Source organism: Diceros bicornis, chromosome 7 (assembly GCF_020826845.1).
Source record: "Diceros bicornis minor isolate mBicDic1 chromosome 7, mDicBic1.mat.cur, whole genome shotgun sequence".
Taxonomy (NCBI): Eukaryota; Metazoa; Chordata; class Mammalia; order Perissodactyla; family Rhinocerotidae; genus Diceros; species Diceros bicornis.
In genome coordinates, this window is record NC_080746.1 from 22,649,483 (window position 1) to 22,669,150 (window position 19,668).

The 19,668-nt window shown below is 41.6% G+C and overlaps 1 protein-coding gene across 1 annotated transcript in view; it reads left to right on the forward strand.

The window, feature by feature from the left end:
- ZW10 (zw10 kinetochore protein) overlaps positions 1-1,854 on the forward strand; it is a 35,469-nt gene extending 33,615 nt beyond the window's left edge. The window contains exon 16 of the mRNA XM_058545197.1: positions 1,255-1,854. Coding sequence (XP_058401180.1) covers positions 1,255-1,375 — 121 coding nt within the window. The 3' untranslated portion in view covers positions 1,376-1,854. The remainder of the gene's footprint in view (positions 1-1,254) is intronic.
- Positions 1,855-19,668: the final 17,814 nt, after the last annotated feature.

Here is a 19,668-nt window from a genome sequence, read left to right on the forward strand (position 1 = left end):
TATTAAAAGGCCCTCTTACAGCTAAGAATGATCATTAATTCCTTGTTATGAGAAAAATTACAATACTGGTATTTCTTAGCTTCTCTTTTTCTGCATCAGAAGTTTTTTTCCACCAGAGATTTCAATAAATTTAAGTATAATAACTAATTGAGAAAAATTTTTTTACCAAAGAAACTACCTCCCATCGTATAGTTTAAACATTTCAAAATTATCAAATATACATATGAAAGAGTACAGTATATGTAACATATATTCACAGTTTAAAGAAAAAGAGTAAAATAAATGTTCCTATACCGATTACCCAACTTAAGAAAAATATTACCAGTACCTTTGAAGACTCGTGTGTACCCCTCTCCATATACTCCCCACCAGAGATAACCACTATCTTGAATTTTGTGTTATTTATTTTCTTGCCTTTCTTTAGTTTTACCACATTTACTCATGTCCCTAAACAATATAAAGTTTAGACTTGCCTGTTTTTGAACTTTCTGTAAGTGGAATCTTCTATAACTTGCTTCTTTTGTTTAATATTATGTTTTTGAAATTCATTCATGATGGTGTGTGTAGCTGCAGTTCATTTTCATTGTTTTATTTCATTATACAAATATTTTACGGTTTATCCTGTTGCTACACATTTTTACCAGTATTTGGTTTTATGAGACTTAAAAATTTTTGCTAACTTGGTGTGAAATGGTAGCTCATTGTCATTTTAATTTACATTTCCCTAAATTCTAATGATGTTGAGCATCTTTTTATTGATCATTCATTTTTCTTTGTTGTAAAATGCCTGTTCATATTTTTTGCCCTTTATTTTACTGGGTTACTTGTGATTTCATTATTGATTCATGGAAGTTCTCTATGTATTTTTTATACCAATCCTTTGTCAGTTAAAATTTGTTGCTTGTGGTTCACTCTTTAAAGTAGTTACAGATCCCAAGACTCCATATAACTATATGAGAATGTGGTCATAATTGTCAAGTTTAAACAGGGCTTAGTGAATATAGAATAATGGAGAACAGTCTTATCTTTCTAACTTGGTTTTTTCATCTGTCTGTACTGATACCAAAATGTAGCCAAGAAGCAAAAGAGGTCAAAGAGATTGAGTGGTAGATCTATAAAGAAGGGGAAGGATGCCAAGATTTGTTTTATTTCCATTTAAAATAAATAAGCATTTGGGATCAAATAAGCAATTTTAAAGTCTTGGTTACACTTCGGTGACATAATAGGAAATAGAATTTGTCTTTTATTTTGCAGGTGGGCAGATGGAAAAGGGCCCTTGGCAGCTGCATTCTCTTCCAGTGAAGTAAAAGCTTTAATTCGTGCCTTGTTCCAGAACACAGAAAGAAGAGCAGCTACCCTTGCTAAGATTAAATAGCTCCATCTTCCTAAGAAAACCATGCCTTGATTATGTGGATTCCTGTCTTGGCATAATTACTCCTTTAAAGACTTATTGGAATCACCCATTGGTTTTGGTGAACCAATATATCATGGAAGTTTGATTTCACCTAAGAACGCCTTACCTCCTGGCCTGTATGAGGCTTTGTTGAAGAACTGGATGTTAAGATAAGATGTCAAGAGAAGCACCTCAATTTGTTAACTTTCTAGCCACTCTCCCTTGATAAGAAAGAGCATTATTTCATGTTGCTTCCAGGGCCCTCTGGGAACTGTATTCATTGTAAATGTACACCCTGGCCTCGGATCAAGGAATCCAGGAGGTTCCAAGAGTCAGGGTAAAGAATTTGTGAGCAAATGGGAGATATATTTTGGGGGGTAGGGGAATCATATCTGGCCTTGCAGGAATTAAGGAGACTTCCTTTAATATTTCTTTCCAATAAATAATGCTTTTCAGAGTAATAGATGAGTGTCTTTAATAACTTGGGAGCTTTGACAAAAGAGACCAAGTTTTCTTATCTTCTCTGCCATTCTTTTTATTGACATTTATGATCCTCACAGAGGACTCACTGACTTATCATCTTCTTTCTTCATAACACTATCTGATAATTTCTCAGAATTCCTAGGACTCCTAGGACTTTCTTTCAGTATAAATTTTTGGCACTTTTTGCTATTTTAACTAAATTCTGTTTTCTTGGTTGGATTTTTTTTGCCTTCTCAAGCTCCACTGCTTCTCTACCTTCTCAAATGACAAAGGTTTAAATTACCAATGTTTTTTTGGCATGTATGTGCCATGAGACGCTAACTGTGGGCTCTGTAGTCTAATCCTTTATTTGGTAGACAGAGGTAATCCTTCAGGTCAACTTTTTGTGTTTTTAACTCTTTGCAGCGTTGGAGGTACGTATTATGTTAAGGTTATCCTGGATCTCTGTAGGACTCTGGATTGTATTTCTTCAGACTGAAGTATGGTTTCTCATGAAAAGAAGGTAAAGGATGTGATCTTTATGTGCTTTTGATGCAGATGCTGTCTGGAGGAAGTTTTCAGGACAGCGGGCATGCTTCCTTAGGCCTCAACTGCTTGATCCCTGGCACACACAGAACAAATTGTTTTTCCTTCTGCCTTCAAGTGTTCTGCCTTGACCCTCTCATTCTTAGTTCTGGCTCTGCCCCTAGTCATTCTGGTTGCTTAATTTTTCTTTTACCTATTTAGGGGTCATAGAAGAGTGAATAAGAAAGAAGACTGGTTTTCTTTTTATAACAAAGCTCAGTTGTGGTTACTGACAAGCTATTTGTCTGTACTCAGCATGTCTTACTATGAGAACTCACAGAAAAAAATTGCCTGAACCAACTTTAGTTTTTAGGAACAAAGGAGTTGTCTTTCTTGAGAGAAGAGGAAGGAGCCATTTCACAGGTGAAGAAGGTACCTGTTTTTGAAAATTCACACAATTTCAGGTAGCTGAAAGAATTCTCTCAACAACTGAGAGAATGGGGAACTAAGGACAGAACTGAAATAAATGCATCACAGGACTATTACACAGAACATCAGATTTCTTTTTTTCATAGAAGCTATTCCTGTTGCTTGACAGGTACAGCAATTTGGGGGTGGGATCTCTTGTAACTGAAGAGCATGCTCCTCACTCCTTTCCTCCCTTCAGTAGCACAGAAAACTGCATTACAGTTTTCCTGAAGCTGTGTAGACTCTATCCCTCAGGACTATTTCCTCTAACGAATAGTTGGAATACCACGGCACACAGAGCAGGCAGACTCCATCCTCTTCCCTGGCCAAGGCAATTGATAGCTAATGACTAAGTGGATGTTCATTCTGGTTGGGGATGAGCCATCTGATGGAGCATGTGGGAGTTGAGTCTGGCAACTCTTACAGGGACCTTGAGGGTACCTATTTTGATTGGGAACCTGAGTTGGAATGGGAGTAGAACCTTTCTCCTTTAGAAAGAGTATGTAGATTATGGGAGAAAGGGAATGTTAAGAGGCTTGACTCATTTAGTGGATACATGGGCCAACTAGAAGAAACCTCTTCCCAAATAACAACCAGAACTATACAAATGACTTTGAGAACTGAAATTCAAGAAAGGTTCCCCAAGATTTTAGTAAAAAGGAAAGTTTTTGTTAAAAGGCAAGACTGCAAACAACTTAAATCCATAAAGTGATTTGATAGTTACTATGTGGATCCTGCATTGTTGGTGGCACATTCCACAGTCAGTTTTGCATGAAGATTTCTCTGTAAAATGGAGATCCTCCAGATGGCACTCTTTCCTCAGGCCTGGTAGCATCACCAGGTAGCATCTAGGCCTGGTCTATGGAAGTGAAAGCCAGGGAGCCTGTCCGTTTTACCCTGGGCTTATATTCTGGCCTCCGTCAGCCCAGGAAAGTTATCCAGATCCTGAACAGCATCTATACTATAAGCTGCAACATGTTGCTGAACAGTCACTTGTGAATAGATCAGACAGTATTTTCTTTGATTAATACCATTGTTGAAGGAATGTGGATAATTTCCTTCCCGTGCTTGCAAGTACTTATGCTATCACTTAAGGCAATGATTCCCAGCCTTTTGTGGAGTTTCATTCTGTTGTTTTATCTGATGTCCAGAGATTTTTTCTATGTTCTGAAAGTTCTGAGTGGTACACACACACCCATCCACCCCCTCGGGTATTTTTGTGATAAGAAAACTGGCCCAAAGAAGTAGTTTGTCCAAGCTCCACAGCTAGTTTGTGCTACAGTTAAATGAAGGTGTGTATAGGAGTAACTTCTTTGCGAAGGTAGGTGACTGTAAATGCAGGAAGGGATAAGGCTATTGGAAATTGCCTCACATACAAAAAGTCTAGGTACAAAGTAGTCCTTTTAAACTGGGTTTTGATGCCCACATTCTTCCTAATCACAGAACTGATTTTGAACGTTTATTTTATGATAATAACTTCCTCCTAAAAATACACATTTTGCTAAAGCCTAAAATTTCCTCAAAGCTACAAAGCCCCAATTTTGAGAAGTATTTCAATTATCCTATGGTTTAAACAGAAATTCCTCACTTTGTCATGAGGAGTTTGGTTAAGAGTTATGTGATGTCACGTGATATACCTGGAGATAGCCTTAGATGTCTCAAACCCAAGTTATGAAATCTCTGTTCAGAGCTTGGGGAGGAGGGCGATAATTCTGATGAGCTATGTATAAGCTCTTCACTCCTCCTCAGAAGTCAGGTGCCCTAGATTTCTGGTGTAGTGCAAGGGGGGGGGGGCGGGGAGTAGATGGGTCTTAACTGCTCCAGCTATTGAGGAAGACACTAGAACCAAGGCCAAAGACACCTACTCCTTCCCTTGTCTCAGCCTTATAAGTCTAAAACCTTCCTACATTCATTCCACTTACATTTATTGGGTACCAGGTGTTGCTCTAGTCACTGAACAAAACTCCCCCCAAAACAAAAGTTCCCTGTCCCTCTTGTGATTTAAATTCTAGTGACAAAGACAGCTAATAAACATAAAATAAGTAAATTAGTATGTTAGAAGATTTTAAGTGCTATGGAAAAAATAAATGTAGGGTGATAAATGTGAACTCCACTGGAGTTCCGGAGATAAGGGAAAGAGGAGTGAGCTGCCATTCTGAAGAGGATGGTCAGAGTACACCTCCTTGAGAAAGTGAGCCATGTGGGTATCTGGGTGCAGACAGCTCTAAGCAGAGAGACCAGCCCTTGCAAAGCCCTGAGCTGGGAGGAGTGTGCCTGGTGAACTCAAGGCATAGCAGAGTGAGGGGGAGAGTAGGAGGAAAGGAGGTTAGAGAAGTAACTGGAGAGAAGGGGATAGATTGTGTAGGCCATTATAAGGATTTTGTATATTTATTTTTACTCTGAGTCAAATAGTAAACCTTTGGTAGCTTCAAAAAAAAAAAAAAAACAAAAACCACTTAAAAATGGAAACATACAAAAGTAGAGAAAACAGTATGGTGAACCCCTAGATACCCATCACCCATCTTCAACAATTACGATCGTACAGCCAATCTTGTGTCATCTGTACCCCTCCTCACCCACTCCCTCCTCCTTGCTGCTGCAAACACACACTGGATTGTTGAAGCAAATGCCAGACTGCATATTATTTCAAACCCAGGGCTCATTCCTATGAAAAGTCTGAATTTTGTTTCTTTTGAGGCTTTCTGTTTTTGCATCCTTTCAGCTCTTGTCTTTCCCCCCTCCCCTCTAGCTGCCCGCCTCCCTCTTTTTCTCCCCAACCTCAGTTCTCCACTCAGGCTCACCTATATCCACTCCACTCTCATTCCCTGAGCTCCAGGTATGACCAACACCTCAAATGCTGTTGACAGCTGACCCATGCCATCACTTCCCCTTTGAGTTCTCCTTCCCTCTGCCCCAGCCACTTGCTCCAGCTAACCCAATCCCACAGTTTCTGGGTGTTCAAAAGGTGCCCAGAAAAGACTCCTCTTGCTGATTGTTTCATCAGAGAGGATATCCCCTATCCCTTTGGAACTAGATTCTCCTGGGTTCCTTTCACGGAGAATCCCAGTAGACAAGGTGACCCAGCCTCAGCTACTGAGTTCTGGGCCTGGTGTTGGCTGAAGTATGGGACTGGTTTGGTTTAAGTCAGGGGAACCTTGTTCCCTAAGGTCTGTCTGGGTGGAGTGGGGTGGGGAGTGGAGCAGCCGCTGGTGGCTTCTGTCTCCCATTCCCATTCTTTGACTTTAGAAATGCTGCTTTAAAAGAATAATAATTGTTTTCATTTGCATGAAGGGCTCCATTTATGCTTGATTACCATGCAGTATTATAAAAATTATGCATAACATTAAATATGTCAGATTAACTTTGTTATAAATTTCATTTAATTTCAATACGAAGCTCTTTTCCTAAATGCATAGTCTAAATAGTTTGCCATATCTGTATCTACATTATTATTACTTAGAACTAAAAGAGGAGGACTTCTTCCTCACCAACTATCTATTTAGTAATCTGTTCTAGGATCTTTTGTAAAATTAACTTCAATTGCATTGGTCTGAAGAAACAGTAGACCTTTTGCCCTTTTTGAAAATTGGGACACTTGCTCATCTCAAGGATTATGTAACATTGTTTTGTGATTACATCTGCAGTTTCTTTTATTCTTAAGTCCCATGGGATATAATTCTAGAATTATATCTAGAGTTTAGAATTGTGGACTCATTTAAAACCCAGATTTTCTTTTTCTATCTTTTCATCCATCTAAGGCTTCATTTTCAAATATGTTTGTTCCATCCTTTCCAGGTTGAAGATGATTGTCCTTGATAGGGAATATGGAAGCAAAATAGTGTTTGAGTTGTTCAGCTTTCTGTCATTTTTTTAACATCACATCATCAACTCCAAGCATAATCTAACTCTTTCTTGTTCCTTTTCTTTTACTGACCATACCCCCTCCCCACCCCCCAAATCCCTTGAAATAGTGTTTTCCATAAACTTCAGCATATTCTGGGCTTTGATCTTTCTGACACTATTTTTCCACGTCCAGGCCATTTTTATATTTTTCTTATGAAGGGCCTATTTCTTGTTTTCGTTGTTGTTTTGTAGAACTCATTGCTGATTTCCATTTGCAGTCACACTTCTGTTTTTTATTGTGTCACGATGTTTTATTATACGGTCAGATTTTCAGTTTTGAACACTGCCTCCCCCCCCACCACCTCACTTTCATTCGTAGGACGATGTCTTTCTTTTATAGTCTATGACCATGAGAACTTTCTGGTATTTTTCTATACTCTTTAAATGTGCTTTTCTATACTCTAAAATATGCTTTCAAGCCAAGGCCTGTGCCTAGGCCAAACCATTTTTTTCTGGCCTATTGTGAAATTTGCAATTGTTCTCAAACTAATGTTTTGGATAAAAAGTTCCCCTCTTTCCTTCTTTGACTTTCTGAAAAGCAACTATTAGCAGGGCAACTAAAAAACACATTGGACATTCTGATTTTTAGCAGAATGGGACTTCTAGCAGACTTATGAAGAGCTTAAATCCCCTCCATCCATGTGTCAATTTCCTGTTAATTTTAGAAAAATATCAGTCACCTCATCCATCTGGCTGGGTGGTGCTGTAGTACATGCATGTGGCAGTATTATTTCTAATTCTTTTTCTGTTTCTTTTTACTCCAAGTGCCTGGTTGTTTAACATTCACTTTATCAACCTATGAGAATTTAACTTGGGGTCCCTAAGAACTCAGTAGACTCTTAACTTACTGGGTTTTGTTTGTCTTTTACTAATATCTGCCAGCAAAGCAGTAAAAAAGAAAGAGTAGTTCAATTAGAGGAGAAACAAACCTATATGATAACTCTTTTTTTTTATAAAGACAAAATGGCAAAGTCACGGTCTCATTAAGAAAGTAATATTATTTTTCCATGAAGCAAAGGTCGTAAACACCTGTTTTGATTTGCACTGAAGTATATTTCCCCTTGGAGTTTGCTTCAGAGTAGAAGAAAGGGGCTCTAGAGAAGCCTGTTGTCTCAGTTCTCTGCTTTTTTGTTTTGTCTTATTTTGGGAAAGATTACTAGGAGCCGTGGGTGAGTATGTGGGATGAAAAGGGAAAAGAAGAAAGAGCAGAGGGGATGTAGTTCTGATTCTTTGGATGATCTCTGCGGTGGCCAGCTGGTCTACCTGGACTTGGGTCAGAGGAGGTGTGGAAGACGCAGGGTTGGAGGCATGAAATGCCAGTGTAGGCTATGGAGTTACATTGACCTGAATTCATACATTAGCACTCAACTCTGTGACCTTGGACAAGTTATTTATTCTCTCTCAGACTCAGAATCTTCATTTGTAAAAAGGGGATAAAGATATGACGGACCTCATGCAGCTGCTAAGATAAAATGGGACCATCTATGTGAAACACACAGCACAGGGCCTGACACAGAGTAGTGATCATAGACTCGTTAACTCCAGTGCTCAGCACTTCCAGCTCAATGCACACAGTTTAGAGTTTAATTACGTATGTAGTTCTCCAACTAAACTGGAAGTCTTCAAGGGCAGGAATGGAGTCAAATGCTTTTCTCGATGTGGAGCTGGGCAGAGTAACCTTGATAAATCATGACGGATTGATTTGAGGTCAGCAATGTGTGGCAACATGGCCCAAACAAAGAGAAAAGGCGAACACCTTTGTGGCATATGCTGGAGTGTCCTTGTAAGTAACCCATGAGACCTCTAACATGGGAAGGATTTGATTTTGGGTCTCGAAAGAGCTTCTTCCCTCAGCTGTGTGTGGAAATTTGTATTTATGTAAATGTATAAAAGCCTGTTTGTTTAGAATTTATACCACCTGAAGGCACAAGTCACCTTCAGTTCTTGTTGTCAGGACTTTTCAGCACTAACTAAAGCCCTGACAGTGTCTTTGAAGCACTGCCAAATTCCCCAAGGCTCTGCACCGGTGGACATCAAACCATCCCAGGCACTTGGAGTTTAGCGTATTTCATTTACGTTGTACTTCTTTGAAAGGCAGTCTTCAGCTTTGATGGGGTAACTTTTAAATAGAATAGGCAGTTAACCAAAACAGGCAATTTCCCATCAATTCTGGACAAATAGGGCTTTATTATATAAACTTATTGTTACTGGAAGTGGTTTTCCATTTCGTTTTATTATTATTTTTGGGTGGAGGTGGGAGGGTGAAAGTAACTTTTTCTTTTTTTTTAACCAGGTAACAAAAAGGGCAAATCAAGGTGCAAATTTTTCTCCGAGTCTGTATGGCTGTCTCCAGGAGTGAGCACGAGAGTAAAGTGGTGAGAGGCAGGCTCTGAGGGCTGCTGAGGAACTGTCCTCTCCTGGCCCAAGCCTGGCCGGAGAAATGGAGAGGGACTTCTGAGCATAAAGCTCAAGTCTGCGGTCAGAGACAGAGAGAAAGAGCAAAGTCTGTGATAAACTCAGTGGGGCAGAAAGAACCGACGAAGGAAGCATTCATGGTCATGTTCACAGGCTCTGCTGAGGGTGTGGTAATATCAGGCTAATGTGCACGTCGTAGTTATTTTACAAAAGCGACTCATTATACTCATTACCCTCAGTGTTTGGTAGCTGGTCAGAATTTACATTGGCGACTGTGCCAGGTTGCTGAGGTGCCATGTACGATCTGGATCTGTATAAGCCAAAGACCGCATGTTTCACATTTAATCCTAAGAACATTCCTTTGAGGAAGATAGTATTGTCCCTATTTTACAGATGAGAATCAAGGCACAGAGAGGTTAAGCATCTTGCCCAAGGACACACAGTGGGTAATACAAAGTCAGGATCCTAACCTAGGTTTGTTTGATTCTAGAGTGGGTACTCCGTGCATTATTTTCATGAAAAGTTCTTCTCACCCAGGGGTCTTTCTGCCCCTCATACATCTCCGGATGTATTAGTTGGCCAGGACTACTGTAACAAAGCACCAGAAACTGGGTGGCTTGAACAACAGAAATATATCGTCTCACAGTTCTGGAGCCTGGAAATCCAAAATCAAGGTGTTGGCAGGATTGGTACCTTCTGAGGCTGTGAGGGAAGGATCTGTTCCAGGACTCTCTCCTAGGCTGATAGATGGCCGTCTTCTCTCTGTATCTCTTCGTATCATCTGCCCTCTGTGTGTGCCTCTCTGTCTCAATTTCCTCCCTTTTTAAGGACACCAGCCATATTGGATTAGGGCTCATCCTAATGACCTTCTTTTAACTTGATCACCTCTGTGAAGACCCCGTCTCCAAATAAGGTCACACTCTGAGGTACTGGAGTTAGGAATTCAACATATGAATTTGGGGGAGAGGGCACAAATCAACCCGTCACATCAGACGGGTCTCCTCCAGGTCACACACTCTAGCAGCTGTGCTTTAGACACTTTGTTTACGGTGGCAGGACTTCCTATTGCCCCTTAATGTCTTTGTCCGTTTTGTTTAATCTGTTAGCTAACAGCCATGGACATTGTCACCTTCCAAGTGGGCCTGCTCACTGGAGTGAGCTTCGGGTCAATAGAGCATTCACTGGGCTCTAATTTAATTAGCCAAGTTGCTGGGGCAGCTGCTCTGTGACTCTGGTTCACAGACCAGCAGAGAACAGAGGCGACACTGGCAGAGCTCATTGTCGATTCCAGGCGTCCCTGATGCAGCCCAGGCCCTAGGAACTTGGCTCCTGTTCTGGCCGGAAAAGGGAGGGAAGCTTAAGTGGGATTTGGGATTTTCTACCTTAGGTGGATCTTTTAAAATTAAATGGGAACCAGAGTAAAAGTCAAGGCCCTGCAGTTTCATTCCCCTCCTGCCTCATCTTGCCACCTATCAAGTCAGTTCTCTCCCATAATTTAAAACGTTCCTGAAAATCCCCTTCACTACAAAACCTTCACGACCTGATACTGGGTTTGTCAGCGGCTTCCACCCACCCATCTAAGCTGGCATGGTTCCTCACACCTCTCCCCGTCTCCCCCACCTAAACCCCAGTCCTAGCTCTGCCTCTCACTCTAAAGAGCACTGACCTTGTAAGTCTCCCACTGGTCTTCCCAGGTCTGTGGGAGGCAGCCCTGGAGAGGGTGAGAGAGCTCTGGATTTGAAGTCAGAAGACCTGGATTTTCTTTTAGCCCCTGTCACTTGGCCCACCAGTGTGAACTTGGGCAAACCATTTAGCCCCTCTGCTCTCAGTGTGGTCACTAATCAAATGGAGATAGAAATGCCTGCCTTGCTCATCTCCCAGGATGGTCGTGAAGACAGAATACACTTCAAAGGAGCTGTCCCTGCATAAGTTGGTGTGAAAATGAAGAAAACTCTGATTTTGCTTATGTTGTATTTACCGTACAACATATTACTGGGGTCATTTTGTTTTCTCTGTGTTCTGCGTGTGTGTCTGAGTTGGATTGTGACTTCCAAGAGAGGGGAGAACTTGGTACAGTGCCCTGCCCTGCACTGTGTACAGTCAGGCATTAATGGGCTTTGGATGACTGATGAAAGCCGGTCTTGGAGAAGAAAGGAAAGACCAGTAGGTGACAAAGTGGATATCAAAGAAGGTTGCACATGGAGAGAGTGACTTGTTTTCTCTGAGTCACAAAGGTTTTAGTCATGTCAGTCGTTAAACATTGACTTCAAGTGTTAGACAGCCATTGCTGCCCTAGAACAGATGGTTAGGAAGTATTTTTAATCAACCACATGATTGATAGTTTTTGCTACTCCTTTGTGTCTTAATTAAAACAGATGAAAAATGCCCTTTGTGTCCAATAGTGACACCGCTGACTCACCATGTGGGGAATTCTTCTCACAGTCCGTATTTGACTGAGTAATTTCCTAAGTTTAAATGTTTAGATATAAATTGGAATGACTCCCAAAGTAAATGGCTTTTAAACAAATTAAAAAAAAATGATTGCTTAACAAAATAAGTTAATTTGGTGGGGCATATTTATTTATAGTTGGTAAATTATAAACTTCATATTTTATCTCTGAGCTTGAGAAATAGTCCAGAAACAATGGATGGTTCTTTGCAGGCTTAGGAATAATTTCCTAGAATACAGCTTGGGTCATTTTTGTCTGAATATTTGAACAAGGGAGGCCTTGTTTCCCTTTCCTCCTGAGAACACATGCTCCTGCGTGGAGAGCAGAGAGCTGCTATTCCCCTCTCTCCCACTCTTCATGGCCGTCACAGTGGCTGATGCAGGGGGAGTGCAGTGCAGGGACAGAATGGGGCTCATTTGTTTTTTATTTGAGGACTCTGATGCGCCAGTTACTGGGCAAGGTGCTAGGAATAAATGTATCTGTACAAAAAGACTCCACTACTTCTGGATTTGGGAGATTAGGGGAGAAATTTTGGGATGGGTTGGCAGTTGAGCTGTATCTTGAAGCACCAGTGGTTTTCTAATTAGGAAAACATGAGGGAGGGACATTCTAGGCTGAGAACACAGCCTAAGCAAAGGCACGGGGGTGGGAGTGGTGGCCTTCTTGAGGAATATTCTAGACCTTTGATTGTAGTTGGAATATAGGGTACAGGGAAGAAAGGATGCAAGGAAACATGAGGGCAAAAAGATTAGTTTGAGACTGCATCATGAAGTGTATTGAATAATTAGCCTAAAAGATTTGAATTTGATCCTGTGGGCAGTGGGGAGTCAGTGAAGGTTTATACAAGGAGCAGAGTGGCCTGGTCTGTCCTTTGTTTAGGAAGGAACCCTGGCAGCTACATGGAGGATGGGTTGTGTGAGAGAGAGAAGGGAGGCAGGGCACTTGTTTAGAAGGCAAGGTGTGATAGGAGTCTGAACTAAGGCAGTAGGGTGGAACTTTCCTGACTGGGCAGGATGGTGGAGGGGAGGAAATGAAGCAGACTGGCAGCTGCATGTGTGGATTGATTGATCATGATTCAACAAAACTTTGCTGAGCACTTACCACATGACAGACACTGTGTGCAGCTGAAAGTACAAAGATGAAGATAGGGTCCCTGCTCTCGAGGACTTACCACCCACTAGCCCTCACCGTGTCCCATGTGCTAGTGGTGCCTGTGCTACTAGAGGGGGCTATCCAGTGCAGGGCTGCCAGGGGTATTGGGGAAGGCAGAGGGATATTTAACTTGGGTCTTAAAAGGGTGGTGGCAAGCTGATTGTGTCCCTGGGCTGCTTTTTAAAAAGGGTTGCCATTGCTCTGGGGCTAAGGACTGAGCTCACCGTGGCTCTAAAGGCTTTGCCTAATCTGGCCCAGCCACCATCCAGCCTCTGCTCACAGCGTCCTCCCTTCACTCGCCCGCTGGGGCTTCTTTCAGTCCCTTGGGGGCGCCACACTCTCTCCCGCCACAGGAACTTGCCTGTTGCCTTTGCCTGGAGAGCTCGGGCTCTTCCCAAATCCCAGCCGAATCGTCCCTTCCTTGGAGAAATCTTTCCTGAGTCTTCAGATTCAGTTCTATCTCTGTTCCATGATCTCATTAGCACCCTGGACCTTTCTTTCACGGCACTTTTCCTGACTATAAATGTGCACCTTATGTGGTCCTTTGATTTACATGTGTCTCCTCGCACTAAACGGTAAGCTCTTTAGGGCAGGGATTGTGTCTGGTTTTGCTCAGCACTGTACCTTCAGTATTTGCACAGTGCCTGGCACACAGTACATTCTCAATAAATATATATTGGCTGCCTGATTGACTAAAATAATTAATTAGTTAGAGGGGGAAAGGCATTTCAGGAATAGGCAACAGCATAAACAAATGTTCCACGGTTGATTCTGGGGATATTCTAAGAACAATCAGTGGCTGGCTTATGGGAGGGGGGTTAAAGGGGAGGAAAAAAGATGAGGCTAGAAAAGTGTGTTGGGTAAACTTGGAAAGAAGCTTCTGTGCCATTCTAAGGATAGCCTGGGTGCAAGTTAGGTGCTCCCATCATGCTCTGTTCTTCCCCCATCAGACATTGCGTGCTAATTGTTGGCTTGACAAAGCTACACTATAAGCTCCTTGAGGGCAGGGGCTCTGTCTGCCTTGTTCATTAACTCCAGAGTCTAGAACAGTGCCTGGCACTTGGTAGAATCAACAAACACTTGCTGAATGAATGAATGAGCAAATGAATGAATGCGTTTATCATGGGAGTTATGGGGAGCCATGGAAGGTTTTTGCTATATTTAGATTTGCCCTGGGAAATGTTACTTTGGCAACACGGTGGGAAAAAGAAAGGTCTTTTCATTTATTTTATCCTTTCATATTGATAGTTGAGCATCTGGATTTGCTTAGAAGGAGTGAAGGCACAAACTGATCGGAATGGAATGGACTGGAGGCAGGAGATCCATCGGGCTGCTGTTATAGGAATTCTGGTGGATGGTTAGGATAGTGGCTATGGGGCTGGAAGAGGACGTAGATTTGAGAGAGCTCCCATTTGAATGGCTGGATAGAAGGTGAGGAGTTGGGAGCAGGCAAAGATGACCCCAAGATATTCAAGATTTCTATTTGCCACGGAAAGGTCAAACTTGTTGCCAGTGGGGTCTTGCTGGGGAAAGGAAGGGGAAGAGAGGGGAGAAGACTGAGGAGGAACCACCTCCAGACTCTTTAGGACCCTTCCGAGGAGGCTACCCTCCACACTTGCTCAGGTGTCCCTATTCTAGATTTTGATCAGAATAACAAGACAGGAGAGAGGGCTCAGAAGGCAGTATGCTGGTGAGTAAGCAGCTGATTGCCATCTGAGACCACACAGCCTTTCTTTTCCTTCCAAATATACTTTCACCCATTTCTTTATATTCAAAGCAAACACAATGGCAACAGACACTTGGGGTTTCTTCACTGCCTGTTGATATGCAGTAATGGTCTGGAATAAGTTAACTGGATTTAGCATTTTCCCAATTTTCACTCATTAAATCTTGTCTCTTATTAGACTTAGGAATCATTCATTTCCTCATTGAGAAAAACACTCTGCAGAGGGCTGGTTGGAAAGACGCATGTGGTTGGGTCTCATTAGGCTGTGGGATGGCAGTAGAGGCTCTGGTGGCTTGAACAGTGGGACAATCCAAACTGAACTTGGAGAGGATGCGGGTTGTTTGGGGGACCTGGGAGTATTGTAGATGCAGGTGGACCATGCTACAGATAGAGACTAGATGAGAATGAAGGGTGCATTGTTGATAGAGACAAAGCCAAAGATGGGAATAGGGTGGGACTGAGGGCGATGTACAGAGCTGTCCAGAATCTTGATCCTGCATCTCACCCCATGCATGCTTTCATCACCTCCACCTGGAGCACCAACATTTCTCTTTCTGGGAAATAAAGAGAGAGTGATTGCAGGGGCTGTCTAAGCAAGTCTGAAATCCGTAGTGCAGGCAGTCAGGAAGAGAAGATTACGGGCAGGCTTAAATCCACAAACAAGGGCTGAAGCTGTCATCCACTGGGACACAGGAAGGGAAGATCATGAGCAGGATGGAACTCCGTAGACACTGGACAGAGCTGTGGTCCACAGGTGAAATTTTTTCTGAGTCTGCCTGTTCAGTGAATACATGACTTGTGAGGCATGTGTGTGTGGTGGGAGTCAGGGAAGATCCTGGACCAGGTGTTAGGAGACCTGGGCATGGATGGCCTCCAACATCCTGTGGCATATTCACCTTTCAGAGCCTCAGTTTTCTCCTCTGATAGGAGAGATGGTAGATTCAAAGGTCTCGTTCAACAAACTTTCTAAGTCTGAGAATTCTGTGTAACTTGGACATGGGTATTTCATCAAGACCCGGGTCTTTCTCCTCGGTGGAGGAGAAAGACAACAGTGTGATCTGCCTGAAGGTACCAGAACCCATCTGGACAGTTGAGAAAGGCCCTTGTTGTTTTTGAGAGTAGTGACTAAAGGAGGAGAGAAAGCGAGAATTTCAAAGCTCATGAGTTGAGGCTCATCCATAGATGTGGTCCTGGAGAGTCAGGGAGTAGTCAGTGGGGAGAGGCAGGGGAACAGGACCAGGACTAGAGTGAGACTACATCTGAATCACCAGGTTAAAAATACAGACCCCAGGGCCCTCATTCAGAGGGGTTATGCTTCAGTCGGTTTCAGATAGGGCACCCTAGGGTGCAAGATTTAAGAAGGCATCACTCTTAGGGTATTCCAGTGCTGACACTCCACTCGCTAGGGAGTACCTCCCTAAATTTTGTGTCCTAGACTCCTGCTACCTCACTTTAGAGGTGGGTGTTCTGTCCAAACCAGATAAATGACCAGGGCAACTCAGAATAGCTCATCTGGGTTGGAAGGAGTTAGCAGAGAGAAAGGGAAGAAAGACTTCTTGGATAGCCAGGCAGAGAAGGATGTCTAGAAAGAGGCCAGCCCCAGTTTAATCTAGAATCCACTCTTTTTTTAAAAATCAGGTTTATTAAGGTATAATTGACAAATAAAATTGTAAGATATTTAAAGGATACATCGTGATGGTTTGCTCTCTGTATATGCTGTGAAAGGATTCCTCCCATCTAGTTCATTAACACATTCATCACCTCACATATTTATCATTTTTTTTGTTGAGAATATGTAAGTTCTATTCTTTTAGCACATTTCAATTATAAATTACAGTGTTATAAACTATAGTCACCATATTATAACTTATATGAGTTATAAGATGAATAAGATGCTCAAACCTTATTTATCTTATAACAGAAAGTTTGTACCCTGTTACTAACTTCTCCATATTTGCCCTACCTCCCAGCCCCTTGGCAACCACTTTCCTACTCTCTATTTCTGTGAGTTTGGCTTTTTATTTAGATCCTACATATAAGTGACACCATGCAGTGTTTGTCTTTCTCTGTCTAGCTTATTTCACTTAGCATAATGTCCTCAAGGTCCATTCATATTGTCACAAATGGCAGGATTTCCTTCTTTCTCATGGCTGAATAATATTCCATTGTATATATATACCACATCTTCATTTACCACTTATCCATGACAGATATTTAGGTTGTTTCTGTATCTTGGTCATTGTGAACAATGCTGCAGTGAACATGGGGGTGTGGATACCTCTCTGATATCCTGATTTCATTTCCTTTGGATATATACCCAGAAGTGGGATTGCTGGTTGTATGGTAGTTCTATTTTTAATTTTTTGAGAAACCTCCATACTGTTTTCAATAGTGGCCACATCAAATTACATTCCCACCAACAATGTACAAGGGTTCCCTTTTCTCCATATTCTTACCGACACTTGTTATCTCTTGTTTTTGATGATTGCCATTTTAATGGGTGTGAGGTGATATCTCACTGTGTTTTTGATTTGCATTTCCCTGATGATTAGTGATGTTGAGCACATTTTCACGTATCTTTTGGCCATCTGTATGTTTTTTTCGGAAAAATATCTATTCAGATCCTCTGCCCATTTTTTAATCAGATTGCTTTTTTTTTTTTTTTTGCTATTGAGTTGTATGAGTTCTATATATATTTTGCATATTAACCCCTTGTCAGATATATGATTTGCAAATATTCTCTCCCATTACATACATTGCCTTTTCATTTTGTTAATGGTTCCCTTTGCTGTGCAGAAGCTTTTTAGTTTTATGTAATCCCACTTGTTTGTTTTTGTTGCTTTTGCTTTTGGTGTCAAATCCAAAAAATTATTGCCAAGACCGATGTCAAAGAGCTCACCCTCTCTGTTTTCTTCTAGGAGTTTTAAAGTTTCAGGTCTTAAATATAAGTCTTTAATTCATTTTGAGTTGATTTTTGTGCATGGTGTATGATAAGGGTCCAGTGCATGTGGCTGTCCAGTTTTCCCAGCACCATGTATTGAAGAGACTATCTTTTCCTCACTGTATTTTCTTGGCTCTTTTGTTATAAATTAATTGACCATATATCCATGGGTTTATTTCTGGGCTGTCTATTCTGTTCCATTGATCTATGTGTCTGTTTTTATGCCAATACCATACTGTTTTGTTAACTATAGCTTTGTAATATAGTTTGAAATCAGGGAGTGTGACGTCTCCAGCTTTGTTCTTCTTTTTCAAGATTGCTTTGTTATTTGGGGTCTTTTGTGGTTCCATACGAGTTTTAGGATTGTTTGTTCTATTTCTGTGAAAAAGCTATTGGAATTTTGATAGGGATTGCATTGACTCTGTAGATTGCTTTGGCTAGTATGGACATTTTAACAATATTAATTATTCCAATCTGTGAGCATGGAATATCTTTCCATTTATATTCCTAGATATTTTATTCTTTTTGATGCAATTGTAAATGAGATTGTTTTCTTAATTCCTCTTTCTGATAGTTTGTTACTAATGTATAAAAATGCAGCAGATTTTTGTATATTGATTTTGTATCCTGCAAATTTACTGAATTCATTTATTAGTTCTAAGAGTTTTTTGGTGGAGTCTTTGGGGTTTTCTATATATAATATCATGTTATCTGCAAATGGTGACAGATTTACTTCTTCCTTTCTGGTTGGATGCCTTTTATTTATTTTTCTTGCCTGATTGCTCTGGCTAGGACTTCCAGTACTATGTTGAATAAAAGTGGTGAGAGTGGGCATCCTCGTTTGTTCTTGATCTTAAACGAAAAGCCTTCAGCTTGTCACCATTGAGTATGATGTTAGCTATGGTCTGTCATTTTTCTTGAATAAACACTTCCCATATTACTGTAAGCCTTTGGTTAATTTACAGAGTTCTAAAAACGGTAATTCTGACAATTTTTTTACAGTTTTCTCATTGCTTTTATGGAGGAGAGGATTTTCTGAGTTCTTTACTCTGCTATTCTCACTGACATCACCTGCAGTATATTTGAAATGCCCTTCTATGTGATTGCCTTCTCATTTCTTAAAACTCAGTTCAGATGTCTCCTTTATTGTGAAGACTTCTCTGGGTCCTCTGGGCAAAGGAGTCAGCTATTTCTTCATTCTCCTATACCTCTGAGTTCATGCCTCTGTTATTTGACTTTTCACAAATAGCCGTTATTTATATCTGTTCCTGCCTCTCCTCTCAGCCTGCAAGCTCCTAGCCTGTGACTTATTCATTCCCCATGCCCAGGCTCCTTCCTGAGACACAGTAAGTATTCAGATCTGTAGGCGGACGACAATTATTCTAGGAGACCTCAGAGCCTTGCCAGGGGACTCTCAGCTCCAGCCACCATTTCTCTCCTCCTGCTTTTACGATTCATAGCTGAGCTCTGTCTCTTCATTGTATCGTACGTGGAGAGCTCTGTGTGATGACCATAAGCTCAGAGTTGACACACTGAATATATGAGGAAAATAGGAAGCAAAAGTACAATGTCTATGTGAGTGAGGTTCAACTCTAATAATAATAACAATGATAATAATAATAGCAGCTAATATTTACCGAATAGAGTCTATGCTAGAAACGAGGCTAAGAGCTTTATGTTCACCATTCATTTAATTCCGACATGATTCCTATGAGGTAGGTACTATTATCCTAACTTTACATGTGAGGCTGAGTAAGGGAAGTGGCAGAGCTGGGGTTGAATGAAGGCCTGATAATAAGCTCCATGTTCGTAACTGTCCCATTGGAGGGATCTATGAGAGGTGTTTAGAGGAGGGGAGGCCCCACCAGCCTTTCCCTTCCCTGGGGCCTGTTCTGCCTCCTTGACTAAAGAGGTCTTTAGTGGCTCCCAGGTGTGTTCAGCCCATCCTGGGCTCAGCTAGGCCACCTTGTGCTTTGAAGCAACATAGCATTGAAGGCTCCTGTAGTAACCGGTCCCCAGGGCAGCCTGGTGGAGAGGCCCCATTTCCCTGGCACTAGGGTGACAGGTGCAGCCCTGAGGAGAGAGACGACAAAGATCTCTCACCATCATCCCAATTCCAACATGGTGACAGCCCCAGACTGCTGGGAAAGCCAACACACACAGAGGTGCGATGTAATCCAGCGGGCTCAGAACATTTCAACAAATGCTAATATAGGTGTCTCCAATACAGCCC